Here is a 22,070-nt window from a genome sequence, read left to right on the forward strand (position 1 = left end):
CTCAAGAGCTGAGCTGAACCGCAGGACAGGTGGTGGCTGGTGGGTATCCTGGAGAGTGGCATCCCACTACTGCTCATGGCCACAGATGTTTGCAGGGCTGTTCACAACACAAACACTAAGGTTTGCGAGGCAGACCTAGGGATTACTTACATGTGATCCTGAAGTTTTAAAGGTTTTCTTTCCGGTTTCATTTTAAAACACTATTAAAACTCTGAAAGCGGCAGGTGTCTGGCTGACTTCATCTCTGAGCCTTATGACACGAGAACAATGTGATGAATAATGGTGGTGTTTTGATGTGTCTGTGACCAAACCCGAGGCAGCCCTGCAGTAGTGGTCTCTCAGGGCTGTTATGTGCGTCATCTCCAAGGTTTGTTCCTTTTTTTAAAAATTATTTTTTTCCCTCTACCCAGTGGTGGGTTAAGTAACCCCATCAGTGCCTCCCCCGGGGATCCCCAACGCCCCTTCCAAGCCATGTCCTTGCTCCCTTCCCAGGCTTAGGGGGAGCACTTTGAGGCCCCAGGGAGTTTTGGAGACCGCCCGAACGATGGAGATTTTGGGATGTTTTAGGGGTGCTTGACTCCCTCCGTGCCCTCCCCAGGGACCCCCAATGCCTCCCCGCCATGTCCTCTTGTCACTTCCCAGGATGGGTGCTGGGGATTTGCGGGGGGGGAGTGGGTTTGGCCGGGTGTGGAGAGCAAGAACGGGGGCGTTGGGAGCTCGGGGCCGTGGTCAGAGGCGCTCGGGCGAGAGGCGCTCGGGCCGGAGCAGGGGCGGCACCGCGCTCCAAGGCGCGGCCCGGGGGTGACCGCAGCCCGCCCCGCCCACCCCGCGTCTCCTCGGAAACCCCGCGGCGAGCGGCCAATGGCGCGCTCGGGCACAGCGCCGCCCTCCCCGCGCCTCGCGAGATCTGTGCCCGCCACAACCTCAGCGTGGACTACACCTCCCGGCGGCGCCGAGGGCGGGCTCGGCAGCCAATGAGACGCGGGAGTTCGGGGTGGGCGGGACTGGCCGCGGCCAATCGGGTGCGAGCAGCTGCAGCGGCGGAAGCGGCGCTCGGCAGCGGCGGCGACGCGGGGCGACCGGGCTCAGGGACCGGCGCACGGCACCGTCCCGGGCACAGGTACTGCCGCGGCCAGCGCACGGCATCTCCCCGATCTGCGGGCCGGGGGTGGTTCCGAGGAAGGGCTGCGGGTAGGGGGCGGCGGCCGCTGCTTCAAAGCGCGACGGCGACAGGGAGGGAACGAGCCTCAGCTGGCGGAAGCGCTGCGGAGGGGGCATCGCGAAGGGACGACAGCAGAGCAGGGCAGGGCGGTACGGTGCGGACCGGGCCGAGGCGGCAGGGCCGTCGCGCTGCTGGGCACATCCGGGCCCTGCGGCCCATCACGGCGGCGCGGCGGGGCGGGGCGGGCAGGGCGGGCGCTGATTGGCCGGTTCCGCCCCGCCGCCATTGGTCGGGCGCCGCGCGAGCCCGCCCGCGCGGGCGCGCCGGGGTGGGTGGGGCCGCGGGGCCGCGCCCGGAGAGCGGGAGGGAGGGAGGAGGGACGGGGGCGGCGGCGGCGGCGGCGGCGGGCCGCGCGTGTCGCGACATAACGGCCGCGCTGCCCCCAGGTGATATGAGCTCGCAGCAGTTTCCCCGTTCGGGCGCGCCTCCCGCCGCCCTGGGACCAGCGCCGCCGCCCATCCCCACCAGCGGCTCCGCCGGGATTATCGCCCCCGCCGCCACAGGTAAGCGCGATCCCGACCCCGCATCTGTCGGCTCCAGGGGTGGGAAGCGATCCCGGTGACCCCGCCCCGTCCATCGCCCTCTTCCGCCTCGGGCGGGAGGAGCGAGGCGGCCCCGCGGGCTGTGGCAGCCGGCCTGAAAGCTGCCGCGGTTCCGCGTGGGGAGAACGCCGTGGGAGTCGGGTCAGCTGCCGGCTCTGGAGAGCGCCGGCAGAACGGGGATGCGCCTTTGCTGCCAAGTGTCTTGTGCGCAGCTGTCTGTCCCTCTCAGCTCGTCCGCTGTGTGTTCTTAGCAGAAGTGGGCATGGGAACATCCATCTCATGGCGCTGGAAATGGAGTGGGAACCCTGATTCCAGGTCCTGCTGTCCCTGCCACGGTGACAGGTTTTCAGCAGGCCACCAGAAGTGACTGGGGGAGCAGCTGCATTTTCAGGAGGGTTTATGCTTTTTTTTCAGCTTGATATTCAGATAGATACTGCATTAAATGCGGAGTTTTTCATGCTGTTTGATGTGGGATTTAATGGCAGTTACTTCGATAATTAAAATTTTTTCACTTGAAAGAAAACTTAGTCAATCTGTGTTTAAAGAAGGTGTTTAGATGGACTTCTCAGAGTTGACCCCAGGTTGCCCAACATTGCCAGACCCCTCAGTTCTGAGGGGAACAGACAGAAGCAGTGCCAGTGTTCCCAGTTTTTTCATCACTGGAATATGTTTAATTGTAAGAGTGAATTTCTTTAACTTAGATATTTCTGATGTCTCATCTCTGACCTAGTGGGTGACCAAAGCGAACTTTTTAACAATTCTTACCTTCTTCTCTTTTTTTTCACTAGTGAGTGACGAATCTAGTCGCGAGTCAGAAGTTGCTCCCAGAGAACACATGGGTCCCAGTGGCTCCATACAGCCTCGGGAGGAGAAGCAGGAGCCTGTGGTGGTTCGGCCTTACCCACAGGTCCAGATGCTGACACAGCACCACCCTGTCCAGTCTGGTGCCCCAGTGACAGTGACAGCACCACCAGCACATTTGACTCCAGCTGTGCCACTTTCTTTTTCGGATGGGCTTATGAAGGTAATGAGAGGATTCATCGGGGGAAAAAATACGACCTGTATGAGTCGGTGTTGAGAAAAAGTAAATTACACCCAAACCTTCCCTGCTTTTGTTTCTAAAGCTTTCCTTGCATGCTTCTGCTGACTGTGCAGTGCCTTGTGGGTTCCAGATGATACACTGAGGACTTGCTAGTATTTCAGTATTATTTTTGAGGGGGGTGTATTTTGTTTATCTTTTAGGAGAACAGTGATTTCAATCAGTTTCTGAAATCTTCCATTTTCTCTGCAGGGTATAAAATTAACTGTTAATATCCAGTGTCTGTAGGGCAATACCATAGCCCTGACAGATTCTGCTGATGACTCATGCTAGAACCTGCATATTTCCAGGACAAAATATGCCCTTTCTTTGTTAGGAATAACCAAATATTCAGTATCTTTCTTCTCCAAATATTTACCCATACTTGCATAAACTTTCTCCTCAGGCTTTGACCCCACAAAATGATTGCTGCTTCAACACTGAGCTCTCATTTGAAGTTGCCAATGTCTCTGTCTTTCCATTTCTTGTAGCCTCCCTTGAAGCCCACCATGCCCAGCCGGCCCATTGCTCCTGCTCCACCCTCTACTCTCTCAGCTCCTACAAAGGTCCCTGGGCAAGTGACTGTGACCATGGAAAGCAACATACCACAGGCTCCAACAATTCCTGTGGCAACAATCAGTGGGCAACAGGTGTGGTTTTTTAGTGGCTTTTCTGTTCCATCTCACTGCATGGTCAGATCAATACACGTACAACTGAAAATGTGGGCTTTTGGAGCAGGAGGGAAGGTAAAAGAGCAGGTTTCCCAATTCAGTGCCACTGGTTGTTGGATCAGTTCTGCTTGTATCATTAAACTTCAGCCTCAGTTATCACCACCTCTTTACAAAGCTGCTGATTTGTTGTAATCATCCAACTGAGATAGCACAGCCAGGCTCTGATGGCAGAGCCATACCCAAAAGCTGGGTCTTTCCTTAAAAGCTCCTGCTGTGTCAGTGTCACTTGGAGAATTTCTGCTGCAGACAAACTGCTGGGATTCATTATTGCAGTGTTCTTCAGCTTCCCTGGGAGGAGATCAGAAGAGGCTGGTGAACAGTTCATGAGTTTGCACTGTGTTCTTGCTGAACTAGGAGTGACAAAATTTGAGGGAGCCTGTGTAGATAACGCTTTTGAAAATTTTTTCTCCTCTAACTTGACTGCAGAGCCAGTTCTGGTGGTTTGAAAATAGTTTGTCAGAACGCTCGTTACTAAATCTCTCAGGGTTTTGATGTAAAGTGTCTTTAGGTGGACTTGAGTTAGTCTGGCTAAGGATGTGCAGCAGTTTCAGTGGATTTATCGTATATTAATATCTCTGGGAAGTCTAGAGTTATGAAAAAATAGAATTTGTTCCAGCATTTGCCAGATTTCCACCATTCTCTCAACTTTATTGGAGAGGTGGTATGAAACTATGCCTTAACGTCACCAATGCTAGGAGGGCCAACTCTGTGGTTGTTTGTGGGTGGCTACTGGGTGACTGTCACCCAGGTACCAACCATAAAAACAGACCAGTGAAACAGAGAAGTGTTTACATCTTGCAGTGTCAGCAGGCTCTGTAACTTTATCCTGTACAAACACCTGCCTCTTTTCTCCACTCAGCTTTTAATGCATGCAACCTTGGTACACCAATTATTTCTCCAAAATCTCTTTTCTGTCTCTGAGGCTGAGATGTGGTAATTCTGTGGCCATTAATTTTTGTCAACACAGCTGACTTGTTTTGTTCTTGAACTCTGCAGGGGCATCCCAGTAACTTGCATCATATCATGGCCACCAACGTGCAGATGTCCATCATCAGGAGTAGTGCTCCTGGGCCTCCCCTGCACATTGGAGCATCTCATCTGCCCCGAGGTAAAGATCCAGCTGTGCTATCCCTGCCTCCTGTTCACAGTCTCTCAGCTGGTGCATTTAGCCCACACCTCTGAAACTCTCCTCACTGCTAATGCAACTCTTTCTTCAGATGTTTAAACTGTTAGCGTGAGTGACTGCTGGCCTTTTAAGAATTATGTTGCCTTCAGCCATTTAGGGCAGCACCATGAGACAGTGCTTAAAATGCTGACAGATACCAGCACATCTGTTATTCTAATTCTTTACTGTTAAAACAGTCAACACTTTCAAGAAAAAATATCCACTGGTAGAGACTCACCTACCCTGCAAAATGTCATGCACATTCTTGGTAGCAAATATTGCTCACCTATGGCAGGGGCAGCTGGGCAGTTGTGAGGCACATTCTTGTATCCCCCTGTCACAGGACCACTCATGCATGCTAACACATCATATTGTGCGCATTTGCATTTACCTGTGACAACTACAGGCTCTTGTTTCCCAGGATTTTGGATGCTACAGCTTGTAAAACAGGAGATCAGCCCCTTAATGCAGCCCTGTGCTCTTTACAGCCTGTAAGATTTCTGACTGCAGCTTTACTTTCGAAGTCTTATGGGTTAGGTTTGTAGTTCAGCTTTAAATTGATCTGAATTCCAAGTACCATTTGTCACTTTTATTTCTTTTTATGTTCAATGTTATTTGCTCACTCAAGAAAAATAAATGGACATGAGCAAAAACATAATCTTCTTCTACTAGAGCAGATGGAAGGACTGTGGATTTTTATCTGTAGCTAAAGTAGTGTTCACCTGCTTCTTGGGGGACAGCTGCCACAGACTTGGACTCTCAGTACACATTACCTTTTTCCCTGCTCTTTGTCTCTTGGTTTGATTATTAACTTTTGAGGTAGTCATTTCAATGGAGGACATGTACAGAAGGTATGCAATCCAGTCCATCAACTGATTGCAAGGCTACTGGCCTTGGTGATTTATTATGATCAGGAGTGATCAGACAGTAGACAAATTAATCAATTGCAGGTTTAAATGGTGTGGAGTTTTGGTCTTGTTTTTTTGGGGGGGAGGTGTGGCTGTTTGTTTTGTTTTGTATGGTGTTTCCTTGTTTTGGTTTCCTTCTTTTGCAAGTGTATTTTTCTTCTGAACTTCATCAGGTGCAGTGAGATCATTGCTGGTATCAGGTGACTTATTTACACATTGGCTCAGTAATCAAACTGAATTACTTCTACTGACTTCCATAGCTTGGAATAAGAAAACATGGGATTTGCCATACAAGACTATTACAGGGGAATAAGAGATACCTCTAAAGCAAATTAATTTAAATAATACCTACCCCTTCACACATGCTTTTGTAAACCTTATGTATGTTTGTCAAAAGCCTTATTTTTACACCAACATCACATGAACTGACATGCATATGAAATTAGAACTGACATGCCAGCTAATGTCAGGGTCTGTCTGTGGTTGTGTCGGAGCTGTTGGGTGCACGCAATTTAACATGCTTCGTTTGTTTGTTCCCCAGGTGCAGCAGCTGCTGCAGTGATGTCCAGTTCCAAAGTAACCACAGTCCTGAGACCAGCTTCCCAGTTGCCAAATGCAGCCGCAGCTCAGCCAGCAGTTCAGCACATCATTCACCAGCCAATCCAGGCAGGTAGCAGCCAGGCAGCTCTGCACATCACTGACTGCCAGCTCCAAACTCTTCCTGGCACATACCTGTAATGTATAACCTCTAATTGCCTGATTACTGGGCTGTCAGCTCTCTTCCAGGTCTATTTTCTTTATTTTCTTCATAGACTTGTTGCCAGAAATTGGGTTTTTATCTGTCTCCAGAATGCTTAGAAACTGGGAAGACAGTTTAGTTCAGACATGTTCAAGTTTTAAAGTCTGAAAAGTCCGGTACAATGTGCTGGTGTTGATTTATTCTTCAATATGTGAATTGATGTAGAATTTTTGAAGTCTCACTGTAATATGTATATCTCAGCTTTTGTACATGTATAAGGAGAGGATTGTAGGTATCATCTCTCTAAAAGCAGTGCTAGTGTTCAGCCTTAGGACAGGATTAAACATCTTCACATTGTGCTTTCAGTTAGGATCCCAATCACCTCTGACTTCATGGCTATACTTGGATTGGAATTTCTTTTCATTCTGAAGGGAACACACCTTTGAGTCTTTTAAAGACCCTCAAGAGATGTGGTCTTGTTAGCTTTGTGGGTTACTGGTTCCTGTGCTCTATGTGTGTTGAAAACCAGGACAGTTCTGCTTAGGAGCTTGCGGATCAATTCAGAAAGACTGGAAATGTCTCAGAATGCCAAAACTTAGTGACAAGGTGTAGGGAAGCCAGTTTTAACCAAGTAATTCCTAGTTGTTCTCTAAACAGCAGAATTTCCTTTCTGAATGTTCTCTCTTTAACTCTTTTTTTTTTTTTTTTTTTTTAAATAGTCTCGTCCTCCTGTGACAACTTCGAGCACAATTCCTCCTGCAGTGGTGGCAACTGTCTCAGCCACAAGAGCTCAGTCCCCTGTTATAACCACAACAGCAGCACATGCCACAGAGTCAACCCTCAGGTAAAACCTACAGTGCTCTGACTTGACAGAAATTGCAGTGAGGAGAAATGTTAATCATCCAGAGCTGATAATCCTGTACATGTGGAATGATATAAAACAAAAATAGTAATGCTTGTGCAGTGCAAATCCTTGCAGTTCTGTGAATAAAAATGGGTATAAACATGAACTGCTGCTCTGTGTTACGAGAAGGAAAGACCTTAATGAATCACTTTTGAAGCCCTGCTCCCTGGACAGCAGAGTTTGTGTTGCGGGAACTTGTGAATATTTGGCCCATATTTTTTACGAAGACACAGCAAAAAGTGAAACATGAATGTTGAAAAGCATCCCTGACATGAAGTTCCCTTTATGAACTGATAAGAGTTATGATAAGACTGCCCTTCTGGCTGAGTACATTGGGCAGATGAGGATAGAACAGTATAGTTCAAACTCCTTATGTTGCTTTGCCATGTGATTGACAGCAGCGCTGCTGTCACCGGGGAGGAGGCAGAGGCCTGATGCGTGTCCCTGTGTTGTATCTTCCATATTCAGTATCCACATGGTTATCTTGATGATTACTTTTCTTCCTGTTCAGTCGCCCCACGCTGTCTATCCAGCAGCACCCCCCTTCCGCAGCAATCAGCATCCAGCGGCCGGCGCAGCCCCGGGACACGGCCACACGGATCACGCTGCCCTCGCACCCCGCCATAGGCACACAGAAACCACAGCTCCACACCATGGCTCAGGTAAGCTGCAAGCACCAGAAAACCCTCTTGCTGCTTCTTGAGATCTCTTTTGTTTATAGCTTGCAGGCTAAGATTAAATTTTGGAAAAGAGTTAGTATGAGTTAGAAATTAATGTTCTTTACAGTCAGTGCAAGATGATTCCATACTAAGTATAGATTTTAAATGTGGTAGTCTTCTAACTTCAAAAATTTCTTTTCATAGAAAACCATTTTCAGTACTGGTACTCCAGTGGCAGCAGCAACTGTGGCACCTATTTTGGCAACGAATACCATTGCTTCAGCAACCACAGCTGGTGAGTATTCGTAATGCTGTTGTGGGAGCATCGTGAGGGGTGGGGTTTGTTGCTTTTTGTTGGCTTTCTTCTTTGAATTTAGAACCTGATCATTTCTGAGCAAAACTTTTTTCATGGTAAAGAGTGCATTTGGAGGTGCATGAGCAGGCTTCAGGAGAGAAATTACAGAGTTCTTCTTTGCCCTCTTTAAGATGTAGATACCCTGGCATGGTAGGGCTCCAAAGAAAGATCTCCTATTAAGTTTGGTTTTTTTCTTCAGGTTCTGTATCTCACACCCAAGCGCCTACAAGCACCATTGTTACCATGACAATGCCCTCACATTCTTCCCATGCTACAGCTGTCACGACCTCAAACATCCCAGTTGGTGAGTGATTTCAGTTTTCAGAAAAGTGTGTAACTGATGCTTCAGTTTTTCTCTGTATGCTGGAAGTGTTTGTGCATGTTAGCAAATTAAGGAGGGAAAGGAAATCAGTTCAAACTGGGAGAAACCAATTAACAGGTCTGCTGTTCTAATTTTTTTTTAATACCAGGAAGAAATAGATGTTCTAGGAGGAGCAGGTAATAAAATGGCTCGTTTACTTCCTCTTGAATTTTTAGACAAACTTGGGCCTTTTGGCACTTCAATACCTGCACTGGATACTGTAAAAGTTATAACTGCTTGGTGATAGAGTATGGCTTTCTTAGTTGATTTTGTAAGTTACTTCATGTGCTTCTTGAGGTGTTAGGTGTAGCCTAGCTGAATTTGATTAGTGTGTTCACTTGAATGTAAAACACTTAAGGTCTAAAGGTGGGAACTTTATTTGCCTGCATGTGGAATGTGCCTGAGATGTTTCCTACAGAACTCCATAAGGTTCCTTTTGTTTGTCTGTTTTCCTGTTGACCTCCTTGTTCTTTTGAAATTTTGTAGTCTCTTTTTATTTCCAAGGAGTGAAATTGTATCTCACACATCAGCATTTCTTGTAAAGCTTTTGTAGGTGTTTTCTTTCTTTTCGTGGCCTCTGTCCACATACACTTGTCTGTCTTGGTCTCATTTCCCTTGATCTCTGCTTTCAAAACTCAGATAACTTGTTCTTGTCATCAGAATGGTTTGGGCTGATCCTAAAATAATGAACTTAATCTGAGCACTGAAGTGACTTTGTTAGCAAGTGTAGTTTATATATGTATTTAGAATATCCATCCATTCTGTTAGAAATTGGTGAGAAATGCTTTGTTCTCCTTTTGGTCTGTTGTGGATAGGAAATCATCTGTGGATGGGGTGGGTTGTTTTGGGTTGAGAGGGAAGGGAGTAGTGTTGCTTGGTTTTTTTGACAAAGTTACTGATCTTGCCTTTGCAGTGTTTCTTAGCCTTTCCTTTGCCTGTCAATTGATTAAGCGTTTGTCTTTATGCAGCTAAAGTGGTTCCCCAGCAAATCACACACACTTCTCCCCGGATCCAGTCTGATTACACAGCAGAGAGGAGTAACCTCATACCTCTGTCCAGCCACCGGGCATCTCCAAACCCAGTAGCAATGGAAACCAGAAATGACAACAGGTGGGCAGAGAACTAACAGCTCTGTCAATAAGAGTGTGTGTGAGAAGGGTTTGAGTGCCCTGCTGCTTTTCTGCTGTGGTGGAAATAACCTTGTAGAAGCCTGGGGGGGATGGGATTTGGTAGTTTTGGATCAATTATGATAGTTGAGGTAATTGATAGCTTCTGACAGATGAGATTGGAAAGCACGGGGAGTGCTAAAGGGCAGGGGTTGAAGGTTAACTGTTGAACTCACGTGTGTAACACTTGCTCTCTTTGATGCCTGTAGGCAGTCGGTGCCTGTCCAGTTCCAGTATTTCTTGCCTACATACCCCCCCTCTGCCTACCCTCTGACTGCACACACCTACACCCCCATCACCAGCTCCGTGTCCACCATCCGCCAGTATCCAGGTAAGACCAGCTTGGGACAAGCAGCCTCGGGTGCTTTGTTGAGATTTTAGCTTATGTATGTGCTTTAGTGATGGAAGGAACTAAAAGGATTTGCACTTGATTCTGATAATTTGTCACAAAAAGTCTCTGATGACTTGTTGACAGAGGGGAAAACTCATGGACAGAGGGTACTGAACTAATTCAGAGCCTACTAAATCCAGCTAATAACAGTTTTCTCAGGAGTTTCATATTTGATATCCCAGCGGTTGCGTGTCTGTAAGTAAAAGTTTCTGATTCTACAAATCAAAACAATTCCATTCCTCCAAACCAAGCCAACTCATTGACACATCTTCATTCCCTGGTGTTCTGATAAGCTCTTTTAATATCTTTTCATGTGAATGTACAGTTTGAGAGAGAAACCTGAACCAAAAAGGGAAGAAATAATTTGCCTTTCACACTTGCACTAGCGTTCTGTTTAGAAAAATGGAGCAATTAATGTATTTGAACAGTCGCAGTCAAAAAAATTATGCACAACCCAAACTTATGTCATTCTGTGACAAAATTTGGAGCATTTTTACCTTACCTCATTTAGGGCTGTTCTCTCTAATGTGATAATTTCCACTGTTCAGACTGCAAGAACATGCATGATGTGGATTTTCCTGGTGTATCTGTGTCTGCTGGCAGCACGTTACCTATGAACGGTATAGAGGAAATTCAGAAGGACTGGGAGGTGGCAAAGCCCATTTGTTGAACAGGAAAGTATAGAATCATAGGGTTCTTTAGAAACCTAAAGTTTGAGAAAGACCTTTAAGATCTTCAAGTCTAGCCATTAATCCAGCACTCCTAAGGCCACTGCTAAACCATTTTCCCAAGTGACACACCCACACATCTTTTAGATCCTTCCAGGGATGGGGACTCCACCACTTCCCTGAGCAGCCTGTGCCAGGGCTTAACAACCTTTTATGGGAAGAATTTTTTCCTACCATCCAATCTAAACTTTCCCTGACAGAACATAATTGCACACAGTGAAGAGTTCCAGTTCTGGAGGCATACTGGGGTGGTGGTAGGCTAATGGTCATTTGTATAAATGCAAATGTATGTTCTTCATCAGGAGCTTATTGACAGAGACGTTTTACTTGTTAAATTGACTTGAAGAATCCATGGAAAGTATTAATTATGGCAGCTGGTGGTGACAACTTAAAGCAGAGCATTCAGGGTATGAGGAGGGAGGTACACCTATGCTGAGCACAGCTGAGTCAGGCTGCAGAGGAGACTTTTTAAAAGATCACTGAGATAAGGAGAGTTAATGCAGAATTTTGGAGGCAGAATGTTGGCTTTGGCTTTCCAAATGCTGGTTGTGTTTTATATAGTATCCCAAAAGGATTTTGTTGGATAGAAAGTTTTGCAACAGTAGTGTTTTGACTAAGAGAATAAATGTGCCACACTTCATACAGAGCCATTTTCAGGGACCTTGTTTCAATTTATGATGCTTGTTTTTAGAGTGTCTTGTCAGCACAAGAACTTGATGGAAATCCTGTGACAATGATAAAACCAGCTTGTTCTGCACTGTTAGCAAGCAAGGCCATTGTTGGCAAGTTCACACTTGAATTCTGTGTGTGCCTGCAGAAATCCTGGTGCAGCTCTGTAGAGACTGGAAATCTGGAGATCCAGGGTCTGCAAGTGGTCCAGCAGTATTATTAAGTGCTGTGTGGGAGAGCTGTAATACACTGTGTAGTGGATCTGAAAAGATGGAATCAGTTGTTTAGAGCTGTGAATTTATTTAAATGAATTGAGCTACTTAAAGAAGGTGTATTGTTGGGAACATTGCTCTGCCACTAGAAGATAATCGTGTTCATTTGAGCTGTGGGATCCAGCCCATAATTGTGAGCCATGTTCTGAGGCCAGATAAGGTTGTGTTCAACTTCAGAGCACAAGAAATTACTTAGGTTTCTGATTACTTTTAATCTATTTTTTTAAGCAGGAAAAAATGCCAAGTGTTGGTACTGACATGCATTATACAATATGATAGTGAGCAAATATACAGCACAGCTTTCTGAGACTGTAATTTGAGTCTACCTAAAAGCAGAGTTTAACTGATCTTTTCTCTTTCTTGCTGCAATTTGAAATAAAAAATAGAATGAAAATCAGCAGTAATGTTTAATTCTTCTGGCAGACAATCTTACTTCTCTACTCTCAAATTTACTACTGCAACAAGCACACTGGCAAATTAATTTTTCAAAGCAAAAAAAAGTCTTTGAAAAAAAAGTTAGTATTTGAGCGAGAGATGGTAGGGGGAACTGAGGTGACCTGCTGGTGAGGTGTCTGTGTTGCTGCTCCCAGTTTCAGCCCAGGCGCCCAACTCGGCCATCACAGCCCAGACCGGTGTGGGAGTGGCCTCCACTGTGCACCTGAACCCCATGCAGCTGATGACAGTCGATGCATCTCACGCCCGGCACATCCAGGGCATCCAGCCGGCTCCCATCAGTGCCCAGGGCATCCAGCCCGCACCCATCAGTGCCCAGGGCATCCAGCCAGCGCCCATCGGGACACAAGGACTCCACCCTGCTGCACCCATGGGCACGCAGGGGCTGCAGCCAGCACCCATTGGTGCCCAGCAGCCACCCAGCGACACCAAGACCTCAGGTAAGTGCAAGCAGCCAAGTCCTCGCTTCAGACCGAGACAGAGCAGCTGAGCTGCTGTCCTACACCTTTGGCTCTGACTGATTATGTTGTTACAGTCTCTTTGGTCCAGAGGTGGACACTGAATACATCCGTGCACATATTCTCCCAGCAAATATCTGTTGCCTATTTCTGAGCTGATTTATTTTTAAAGCGTACTAGGTGGAGTGTGTGGGCAGCCTTGGATGGGTTACTTCAGTGGAAAAGACTGGCAGTGCCTGAGCTTAAACAAATGCCTTCAGTAAGGCCTTGTAGGAAAAGTAACTTAAAAGTGAGCGACGTTCTCCGGCTGTGCATTAGATCCCAGGAGCAATTAGAATACAGCCAGGTACCTTCTGCTGTTGGTAACCTGATATTGAGCTATGACAGAAACCATCTTTCATTAAAAATGATTGGTCCGATGAAGCCCCAACAACTTACTGGAGGAATGGGATATGGCATCCAAGAGAACGTGCTGTTGCATAGCTGGCAGGCACAGTGTTGTAACTTCCTGGCTGTCCACGTGGTGTGCATCCCTCAGTTGGCCAAACAGGCTCTGGCAGGAGGTCAGAATGCAAACACAGCTGATGTAGCTTATGTACAACTAGCATGTGTTGCCACATGGGCTCTTACCAAAAGTGTTACTCTGTTGACCCAATAGTGTTGGTGATCTCCCTAGTGATTTCTGTGTTTTCCTTGTCTTCTGGAAAAGATTATTTCCTGAGAAGCTTTTGTTAGGCAGGAGGTAGTTTCCACCTTCCCTGCAGAAGGTTCAGTGATCAGATTGCTCGTGGCAAAGATACTGCTTACAAAAGTGTCTGAAAACACTGCAGTTAGTGACTGAGGGACTCAGATAATGGACAACATACGCTCTGCAAACCCCTGCTTTATCATCACATTTCATTAAGTAACTGCTGCTTTCCACTCTCTCTCTGTGTTTTCCTCTCTGCTGTGTCCGTGTCCATCCTTCCCAGCAGTAGTCCTGGCAGATGGAGCCACCATTGTAGCCAATCCTATTAGCAACACATTCAACACTGCTTCTGCAGCAACTACTGTTGTGCAAACCCACAACCAGAGTGCCAGTGCCAGTGCTCCAGCCCAAGGCTCCTCCCCACGCCCAAGCATCCTTCGCAAGAAACCAGCCACTGATGGGTGAGTAGAACTGAAGGCGACATGTGAGTGACTTCTGTGCAATCCAGCCCAGCCAAATGGAATCATTTCAGTGGAGATAAGGAATATTCTTGCAGATTATTCACTCAGCAGTGGTTATGAGTAACCTGCTGATTGGTGAAACCGTTCTTCTCCTCCCCCAGGGCAGGATACAGTTTTCTGTACCGTCAGTAATAAAATGAGAAGGACAGTTTGTGTCTTAGGTCTTGAAAGTGACCTTTTGAGGGAAAGTGGATCTGAGGCTTTCTTGCTCAGTGTGATAAAAAGAAAGAGTTCACAATCTACTAAAATTAGAATTGGGTGCTTTGTCTTCAGTGCTTTTCTTGGAAGAATATGTGGATGAGTGGAAAGGATAGGATTAGTACCCTGCTGTGAAGTCTGATTAGGAAAAAGCGAGGGAGTAACTAAACTCTTAAAATATTTTATGTTGCCTGTCTATTTTTAAATGCCTTAATAAAGAGGCAAGAGACAGCTTTAGAATTAACAATGCATTTCCTTCCAACTAGCAACTGAAAGCATTTGGAACTAATGTGTCCTGTGAGATTAAAATTGCATATTTTTTATGTGGGTGGAAACCTTTTTTAAGGCAGAGAAGCTGCAGGCTCTAAAACTGAAAGAGAAGTTAAAGAGTCAGAGGTAGATCACTAAAGACTGTTTCCGTTTGAGAGGTTGATTATTTTGGACAACAATTTGACTTTTGGTCCCACAGGAGACTAAATAGTCTCTAAAATACCTTAATCAGCCTTATCATCTTAACATCCACACTCAGGCCTTGAGGTCCTGGAGTCAGGGTCTGACAGTCTAGTCCAGCTAGAGGGAGCAGATAGCTATCTGAGCACTGTTTAGTTCCAGATGATTTGCTCAGTCTTGAAGCAGGAGTGCAGGACAGCAGTATGGCCAGACCCCTTTGTCCACTGCTGGAGCCTGGCAGTTGCAGCGAAGTGTTCTCACTGACGGGATGAAAGTACAGCTGGCATTCTTGGAGAAGCCCTAAATTGGGTGAGACTAGGCCAGAGCTACTAATCTTTTATTTTAAAAGAAAATATAATACCTAATTTGAAAAGTAAAATGAGACTCTCTGTGTAGCGAATTGGTTATACTGAATACAGAGAGCAGTGCTACAGCCACAACTCCTGTCCTGGTTTGTGCAAGAGAGCTGATTTCTTTGCTCTCAGGGGTGTTTGTCTTTGCACAGGGAGGTAGGAATCCTAGATCTGTCTGTCTCTTACAGGCTGGCAGTCCGGAAAAGCTTAATTCCCCCTCAGCCGCCTGAAGTGGCCAGCACACGTGTTGAGAGCACTATGCGAAGCACGCCTGGATCACCAAGGCCTGCTGGGTAAGACTTTAGGAAACAGCCAACTGCATCACAATAGTGGCATTACATTTGTTTGACTTGTGTTCTTTGGCTATTGGAGCATTCTTCTTTCTTTTGGGAAACAATCTATTTTGAATTTGTGACAAACAGCCTTGACAAGTTCTGCTGTTCGTGAAGCTGAGGAAGTAACCCTTAAAAGCTGTGGTGATAAGCTTTCATAGAAACAAACAAAAACCCTCCACTATTGAAAGGGGAGATAGGCCTCAAAACTTTTCTATAGTACTTGAAAATTAACGCTGAGGAAAGGTAAATGCAGCTTGTGCCGTGCTTCAGTAGAGTTCAGTGGCTTTACAATTTTATAACTGTAAGCTACAGTGGGAGCTCCTGCAGAGGATGGGGCAAGTACAGTTTTGGGTACAAGTTCCTCTTGGCTGCATTGTAAAACTCTTTTGATCCTTTTACAAGTATTTTGAAGTTACCTGGAATTAGTCATGGGATTTGCTTGTCATGGTGAATGGAAAAAGTAGTATCTATAATAAATACAAAGGATTAGAAAGGGGGAGGAGGAGGAAATATAACTGAGATTAAGCCTTCTCCTGTTGTTAAACACTTTATTGAGCCAGGTGGGTGCAGGAAAAACTGGATAGTCTGACTCCAGTTTGGCTCATTTCCTTTATGCTGGGTGCTTATGACTGAGATACAGTTCACTTCACTTTGTTTTGCTTTTATTTGTGCTACAGTGGCAAGCCAAAGCCTGAAATTCACGTGTCCATGGCCACTCCAGTCCCTGTGTCTATGGAGGCAGTGTGTAACCAAGGTGGCGAGCAGCCCACCATCACAGTGCCCCCGACCTCCCAGCAGCCCCCCTCTGCCATTCCAACGATCATCGCGGCCGCCAGTCCCACCTCCCAGCCTGCAGCAGCACTGTCCACCATTCCCGGAGCTGTTCCGGCTGCCCCGCCCACTTCCACCACCATCGTGGCAGCACCTGCTCCTCCATCCACCATGAGCGGTGCCCTGTCAGCGGTGCTGGGCCCTGTGGTACCAGAGATCAAAATCAAAGAGGAAATGGAGCCTATGGACATCATGCGACCAGTATCTGGTAGGTGGCTGGTAATCATCCGCTTGCTTTTTTAGTTTTTGACACAGTGGAGGAATTAGGAGGATTGCAACACTTTCATCTTGAAACTAAAAGGTCATCTCTTCCATGGTAGCACAGAATACTAGAGCTCCCATATGCCTTATAAAGATCTAGTTTGCCTTTTTTCTAATCTCCCATGACATCACTTCTTATTGTGGTTGCTTTGTTCATGTTCAAATGATCCAACTTCAAAGAGTCTGTGTGAGTTCCTTGCCTAAAATGCACATGCTCAGCAGTGGTACTGATATATTATGGAATAGCTCAGTTAAATTCAGTTTGTTCACAAATCCTACTGTTCAGCTCCAGTGGCCTTTCTTATATGTGAAGAATTCGTGGCCAGATTAGGACTTCCTAGGGCCCTCCTGTGATTCATGCATATTTTTCTCTAGAACTTTTAAAAATGTTCATTATATTGCCTTACTTACCCAGCTTGGCCATAGTTGCTATCAAATGACAAGGTCAGTAAATTCAGATCCTTACAGATTTTCTTGGGCACTATATAGTGGCAAAGTGATAGGAGTGCATCCCACTTTCATGAGTTTCAGAGTTCAGGTTTAGCTGTTGGTTTTATCACTCTCCTTGAAGCTGTATGTTGTCCTGTAAGAAAGCAGCTCCTTGCTGCAGATGTGTGTGGAGCATAGGCAGATAGCATTAAGCTCTTCGGGGTTCTTCTGTCTCTTCCTGGCATTTGTGGGTATGCCAAATTGTCAAGAGATCCCATCCCAGAAATTTTATGCTGCAGCCTTGGTCGTGGCTGATGGAGATTGTCCCTCCAAGTTCAGGAAGCGTTCCCTCAGACTACCTGGCTCACTGCTGCCAGCTCCACACGTGTGTTGATTGGTGCAGTGACCTGCTGATCAGTGCTGAGGGCTTGGCAGTACAAGCAGACTCCTGCAAGGAGAGTGCTGCAGTCGTGCTTCGATTCCATCTGACTCTCTCATCACAAGAGGATAGGGACTTGCTTACTATGCCAGTGACCTGTGTTGGTGTACATACAGAGGGATATTTTTTTACAGTAACACAGACAGATGTTAGGATGATTCCTTTTTGTTAACATTAACATAAGTTTCAAGTATGAAGCAACTGAGGGACAATTGGCTCTGCTCTCATTCTTTATGTATATGAGACACTGAAAACTTTAGCTTATAGGCTTGTCCTAATAATTACTGCTGGCTTGATATCTGGCCTGTTGGTACCTATCACGTTCCTCACACTGTGCTGAAACAGGAAATACTGTTGGAAGTAGTGTTCAAACAATGCGTTATCTTCCCACTGCTGATGGTTTGGGTTCTTCTCTTTCCTTCCTCTCAGCAGTCCCTCCTTTGACTACAAGTACTGTGTCTCCATCTTTGGCACTGCTGGCCAACAATCTTTCCATGCCTCCAAGCGATTTGCCACCTGGTGCCTCACCGAGGAAGAAACCTCGTAAGCAGCAGCATGTCATCTCCACAGAGGAGGGGGACATGATGGAAACAAACAGCACTGATGATGAGAAATCCACTGCCAAAAGTTTGATGGTGAAGGCAGAGAAGCGAAAGTCTCCTCCAAAGGAGTATATAGGTAATGACGTCTCTGATGTCTTTGTTCTTATTCAGGTGTCTGTATTTTCTGTTCTGTTTCTCAGAGAAGGTGCTCTGTCACATTCCCACTTCCTAAATACGAGTAATAGAGAATCCAAGTATCTGTTCCTCAGCACTTTTTGTAAAGGGCTGCTCAGGGAAAATGAATTTTCTCAACACACATTTTGTATGAGGTGGCACTTACTGATCTGCTGCTGGAGTGGATGCCAATCTGCTTTCACTGCTCGATGATAATGCAGCTCTGGATCCTTTTGTAGACGAGGAAGGTGTACGATACGTCCCTGTGCGTCCCAGGCCGCCGATCACCCTGCTCCGTCATTACCGCAACCCTTGGAAAGCTGCTTACCACCACTTCCAGAGATACAGCGACGTCCGCGTCAAAGGTCAGACTCGGGATGGAGCAGACAAGGAGGGAAGGAGGCCACACAGAGTTAGCTGTAGTTTTGTAAATGAGAAAATGGTGTGGTTATTGATGAATCTACTTATGTACAGTGATAGAAATTTGCTTACAAAAGGTATCCTCATAAAAGTGACATGCCGTGGTGATAGGCTGCACTTGAGTTTTCTCATTTGCTACCTAACACTTGCACTTTAATCACATTCCATATTTAGTGTAACTAGTCTTGTGAAGTAACAAATGGGCTTTTAAAGAAGACTTTTTTACCTAATGCAAGGAAAACAGAGATCAGATACTGTCTTCCAGACTTTTTACCTAGTATTTCAAAAACTTTTAAGCAAACTGGGTTTTCACAACTGTGCAAATACATCTAGGAGTGAGAAGTAGTACAAGGTGGGCCTTTTACTGTTTGTGCCACGTGTTTGAAACATTGAGCACTATATTCTTTAAATGAGAAAATAAGGGGTTATGATGTAACCTTTCTGAAAGTACAGATAACCTGTTAGTGAGTGAGAGCAGCAGTCAGGTACATGGCAGATGGGAGGTCACTTTCCTGTCTGAATCAAAACGTTGCTCATTGTCATTTATTAGGATGTAGTGGGAGCAGAACTTGGGTTATTGTTGTTTGAGAAGGGAGGCCTGGCCAGCTCCTGAAATTTGAGTACTGTATGCTTGTGTTTCCTGGTGACAGAAGAGAAGAAGGCCATGCTGCAAGAGATTGCCAGTCAGAAGGGTGTGTCCTGTCGTGCACAAGGGTGGAAGGTCCATCTCTGTGCAGCGCAGCTACTACAGCTGGTAGGTGCACGGGGCTTGGAGCTTCCCGCAATATGGGGGAACATGAGGCTGTGTAAGACAGGAAGACATTCTTACAAACTCAGTACATTGGGATACCCTAAAGGAGCTGGTGTGTAGTGCCCAAAGGGAGTGGGACATGCTTTCCCCTTTCTCAGGAATGTGGCATAAGTGGCTTGGAAACTTGGAGTGTTGGTTTTGATCCAGACATAAGAGCTGATGTATTTTGTACAGATGATCAAAACTGGCAACTCCCTCCTGCTGGTGCACAGGTCTGAAGAAGCGTCTGTTTGGGATGGTGCGGCTGATCTGAGGAGGCAGCACTGATCCACATTCCTGGATGCTTCTGTTTCAGGTTGGGGGTGAGGTAGGTGCTCTGCATTTTAGCACCAAACTCCCCAAAACCTCTGCATTCCTGGAATAGTATTGTGAGAAGTAGGGGAAGCAGTTGTAGTAGGATCCATGTTTCTTCAGAAGAGGAGCAATCCTGTAAATAGGATGTTAAAAGGAATGGATAGTGCCACATTTTGTCAGAGGCTCCATCTTCTGAATCACTGACAAGAGCAGCTGAGAGGGGAATGGATTATCACTGTTTCTGTGTAGTGTTGTTAACGTGGGCGAGTGTTTGCCAGCTTGGCAGTGACCCTTCTCATGAAGGGCTGATGTCTTTTAGACAAACCTGGAGCATGATGTGTATGAGAGACTGACTGCCCTGCAGGAGGGACTCATTCCTAAGAAAAAGGCAGCAACCGATGATGACTTGCATCGAATCAATGAACTGATACAGGTAGGTCCTGTGGCCCCTCAACCCAAAACTATACCCTTAGTTACAAAGCATCCTGCTGCTGTTAGGAAAAGCTAAAGCTGACCTAAAAAAACCCATGTGGGTTCACTTCCTGTGTTATCAGTTACGAGGGGCACAAGTAGGAAAAGGGAAAGGGATTGCTTAGACCAGACATTCTGCAGTTAATGACAAGTGTTTCCTTTCAGGGGAACATGCAGAGGTGTAAACTCGTGATGGATCAAATCAGTGAGGCTCGAGACTCCATGCTAAAGGTCTTGGATCACAAGGATCGTGTTTTGAAGCTTCTAAACAAGAACGGAACTGTCAAGAAAGTGTCCAAATTAAAGCGAAAGGAGAAGGTTTGAACGCAGACTAATGACTTTGGAAATGGAGAACGTGTACAGAATGGAGCTGAACATTTTTGTAGTTTGGGTTTGTTTTTAAGCAGAGCATCGGAATAAAAACGGATGAGTTTAGGGAACAGATGGACACGTGAAGCGTGGTGACCTGAAGGGATTGTCCTTGATCTTGTCATAATGAACAAAGATTTCTCTCAGGCTCATCCCTTTTTAAAGTCTTTCCAGTCCCACTGTTTAACTCCTGATGTGTCAGGTATGGACACACCTGTAAGGCAGGAGATTGTGCAGGGGACTCCAGGAGGCTGACATACAGCTATGGACCCAGACAGCAGCCAAGCTTCCGAGCAATGGAAATGGCACCTCTTTCGGTTACCCCATTCAGTTCTCATTCTGACCTTCCAGTGTCTAAAGCAGCCTTCTTACACCAGTGCCACTGCACTAGGGGATCTGCCACAAAGAATCTCCAACAGCTCAGAAGTCCTAGCTGTCAAGATTAAAAGAAAATGGTAAAAAAAAAAAGGGGGGGGGGGGGGGAGGGAGAAATCATTTCAAAGTGATATTGTAGTGTCTGTGTCTGTGTTGGTGCTCTGGAATACCTTGTGTTGAGGTACCTCTTTGCAACAGAGGTACTGTAGCTGGTGTAATGTTAATTGTACGTACCACATACATCCTGAAAACATGAATAAAGGAATTGGAGGGTTTTGTACGTGAGCAGTTTGAGTACCTTTGTACCAGTGAAACTCTTCAAGCTGTAAGCTTGAAAACAAAGCTTTGGAAGAAGCTGAGGGGAGAAGAAACAGCATGTTGGGAATCAGCCAGCACCCTGTGCTGTGGAAGGTGAGTAATGCAGTTCCCAATTCAGGTCCTAAAGATGAAATACGGATTATTCCCCCTGCACTTGTCCATTTAACCTTAGTATTTTAGAAAAATTACCAATCAGTTCATTTTTAGTCTCCTCAGCAGGAAACTTCAGTTTCATGAACTAACTCTTTTAAGAGTACATTCTTTTCCTCATCCAGTTACAGTGCTGTTATCTTTCCTTTATTCAGAACTGAGTTCTTTCAGAACTTAGATTAAAAAAATAGTATTTAATTCTTATTTCCTGATTTTTATAATTAGAGAAGTAAGTAGAATGTCCATATCCACACTGTTCTTGTGTTTTTACTTTTAACACATGCAAACCAAATTAGTTTCAGCTGTGGATGGTATTAGCTTGATTTTGCTTGTTCAAATGAAACCACTTCCATTGAAAGATACAATTCTAATATAATGACATTAACTTTCCTAATACCGAAGTTACAGTAATTGTGTGTGTATGTTGAAATTAAAAGCAGAGGTAAGACTAGAAAAGGTGGGAATTAAAGTGCTGCTATCATCTCGCATTTCTTGTCCTTCAGGAAGAGAAGAACGTGCACAACTGGTCAAGTATTTGTTTGATGTTGTCAGGGTAATAAAACACAGTGCCAACACTCTCAGGTTCCTAAGGACTCGGCAAGAAGCTCGCTGGTGATTATGAAGTGGACTTTTGCAGCGCTGGGAACTGTTTCATATCTTGGCAAAAGGATTTTAGGTGCAATCCAAGGCATTACCAGCAAAGAGAGGTATTTGGGGGGAAGAAGGGAGGGAAGGATTGTTTTCAGCACTGCAAAAGTTGGGAACTTGTTCTGTTCTTCCAAGTATTCTGACCTGATTCTTTGTAACCTTAGTTTTTCATAAGTTGGCATTCAAGGCTGC

At 45.8% G+C, this 22,070-nt stretch overlaps 1 protein-coding gene across 4 annotated transcripts; it reads left to right on the plus strand.

The window, feature by feature from the left end:
* Nucleotides 1-1,038: 1,038 nt before the first annotated feature.
* On the plus strand, nt 1,039-21,047 carry SAP130 (Sin3A associated protein 130). 4 transcript variants are annotated; one of them, XM_032120011.1, is made up of 21 exons: nt 1,039-1,120; nt 1,609-1,725; nt 2,553-2,788; nt 3,334-3,492; nt 4,570-4,681; nt 6,188-6,312; nt 7,105-7,229; nt 7,801-7,951; nt 8,153-8,243; nt 8,503-8,607; nt 9,633-9,774; nt 10,040-10,161; nt 12,481-12,783; nt 13,773-13,950; nt 15,200-15,304; nt 16,024-16,385; nt 17,736-17,984; nt 18,262-18,387; nt 19,093-19,196; nt 19,867-19,980; nt 20,184-21,047. In XM_032120011.1, the coding sequence occupies exons 2-21, from the start codon at nt 1,614-1,616 to the stop codon at nt 20,340-20,342; spliced, it is 3,180 nt and encodes a 1,059-aa protein (XP_031975902.1). In that variant the 5' UTR covers nt 1,039-1,120; nt 1,609-1,613; the 3' UTR covers nt 20,343-21,047. The 4 variants fall into 4 exon arrangements, with proteins under 4 accessions (XP_031975902.1, XP_031975904.1, XP_031975903.1 ...); XM_032120013.1 differs by having other exon boundaries at nt 17,739-17,984; XM_032120012.1 differs by having other exon boundaries at nt 13,776-13,950.
* Nucleotides 21,048-22,070: the final 1,023 nt, after the last annotated feature.

This window comes from Corvus moneduloides, chromosome 10 (assembly GCF_009650955.1).
Source record: "Corvus moneduloides isolate bCorMon1 chromosome 10, bCorMon1.pri, whole genome shotgun sequence".
Classification (NCBI taxonomy): Eukaryota; Metazoa; Chordata; class Aves; order Passeriformes; family Corvidae; genus Corvus; species Corvus moneduloides.

Coding starts and splice junctions, on each gene's coding strand:
- SAP130 (XM_032120011.1), top strand. CDS start 1,614: ATGAGCTCGCAGCAGTTTCCCCGTTCGGGCGCGCCTCCCGCCGCCCTG. Junction 7,230..7,800: donor GCCACAGAGTCAACCCTCAG/GTAAAACCTACA, acceptor CTTCCTGTTCAG/TCGCCCCACGCTGTCTATCC. Junction 19,981..20,183: donor GAATCAATGAACTGATACAG/GTAGGTCCTGTG, acceptor GTTTCCTTTCAG/GGGAACATGCAGAGGTGTAA.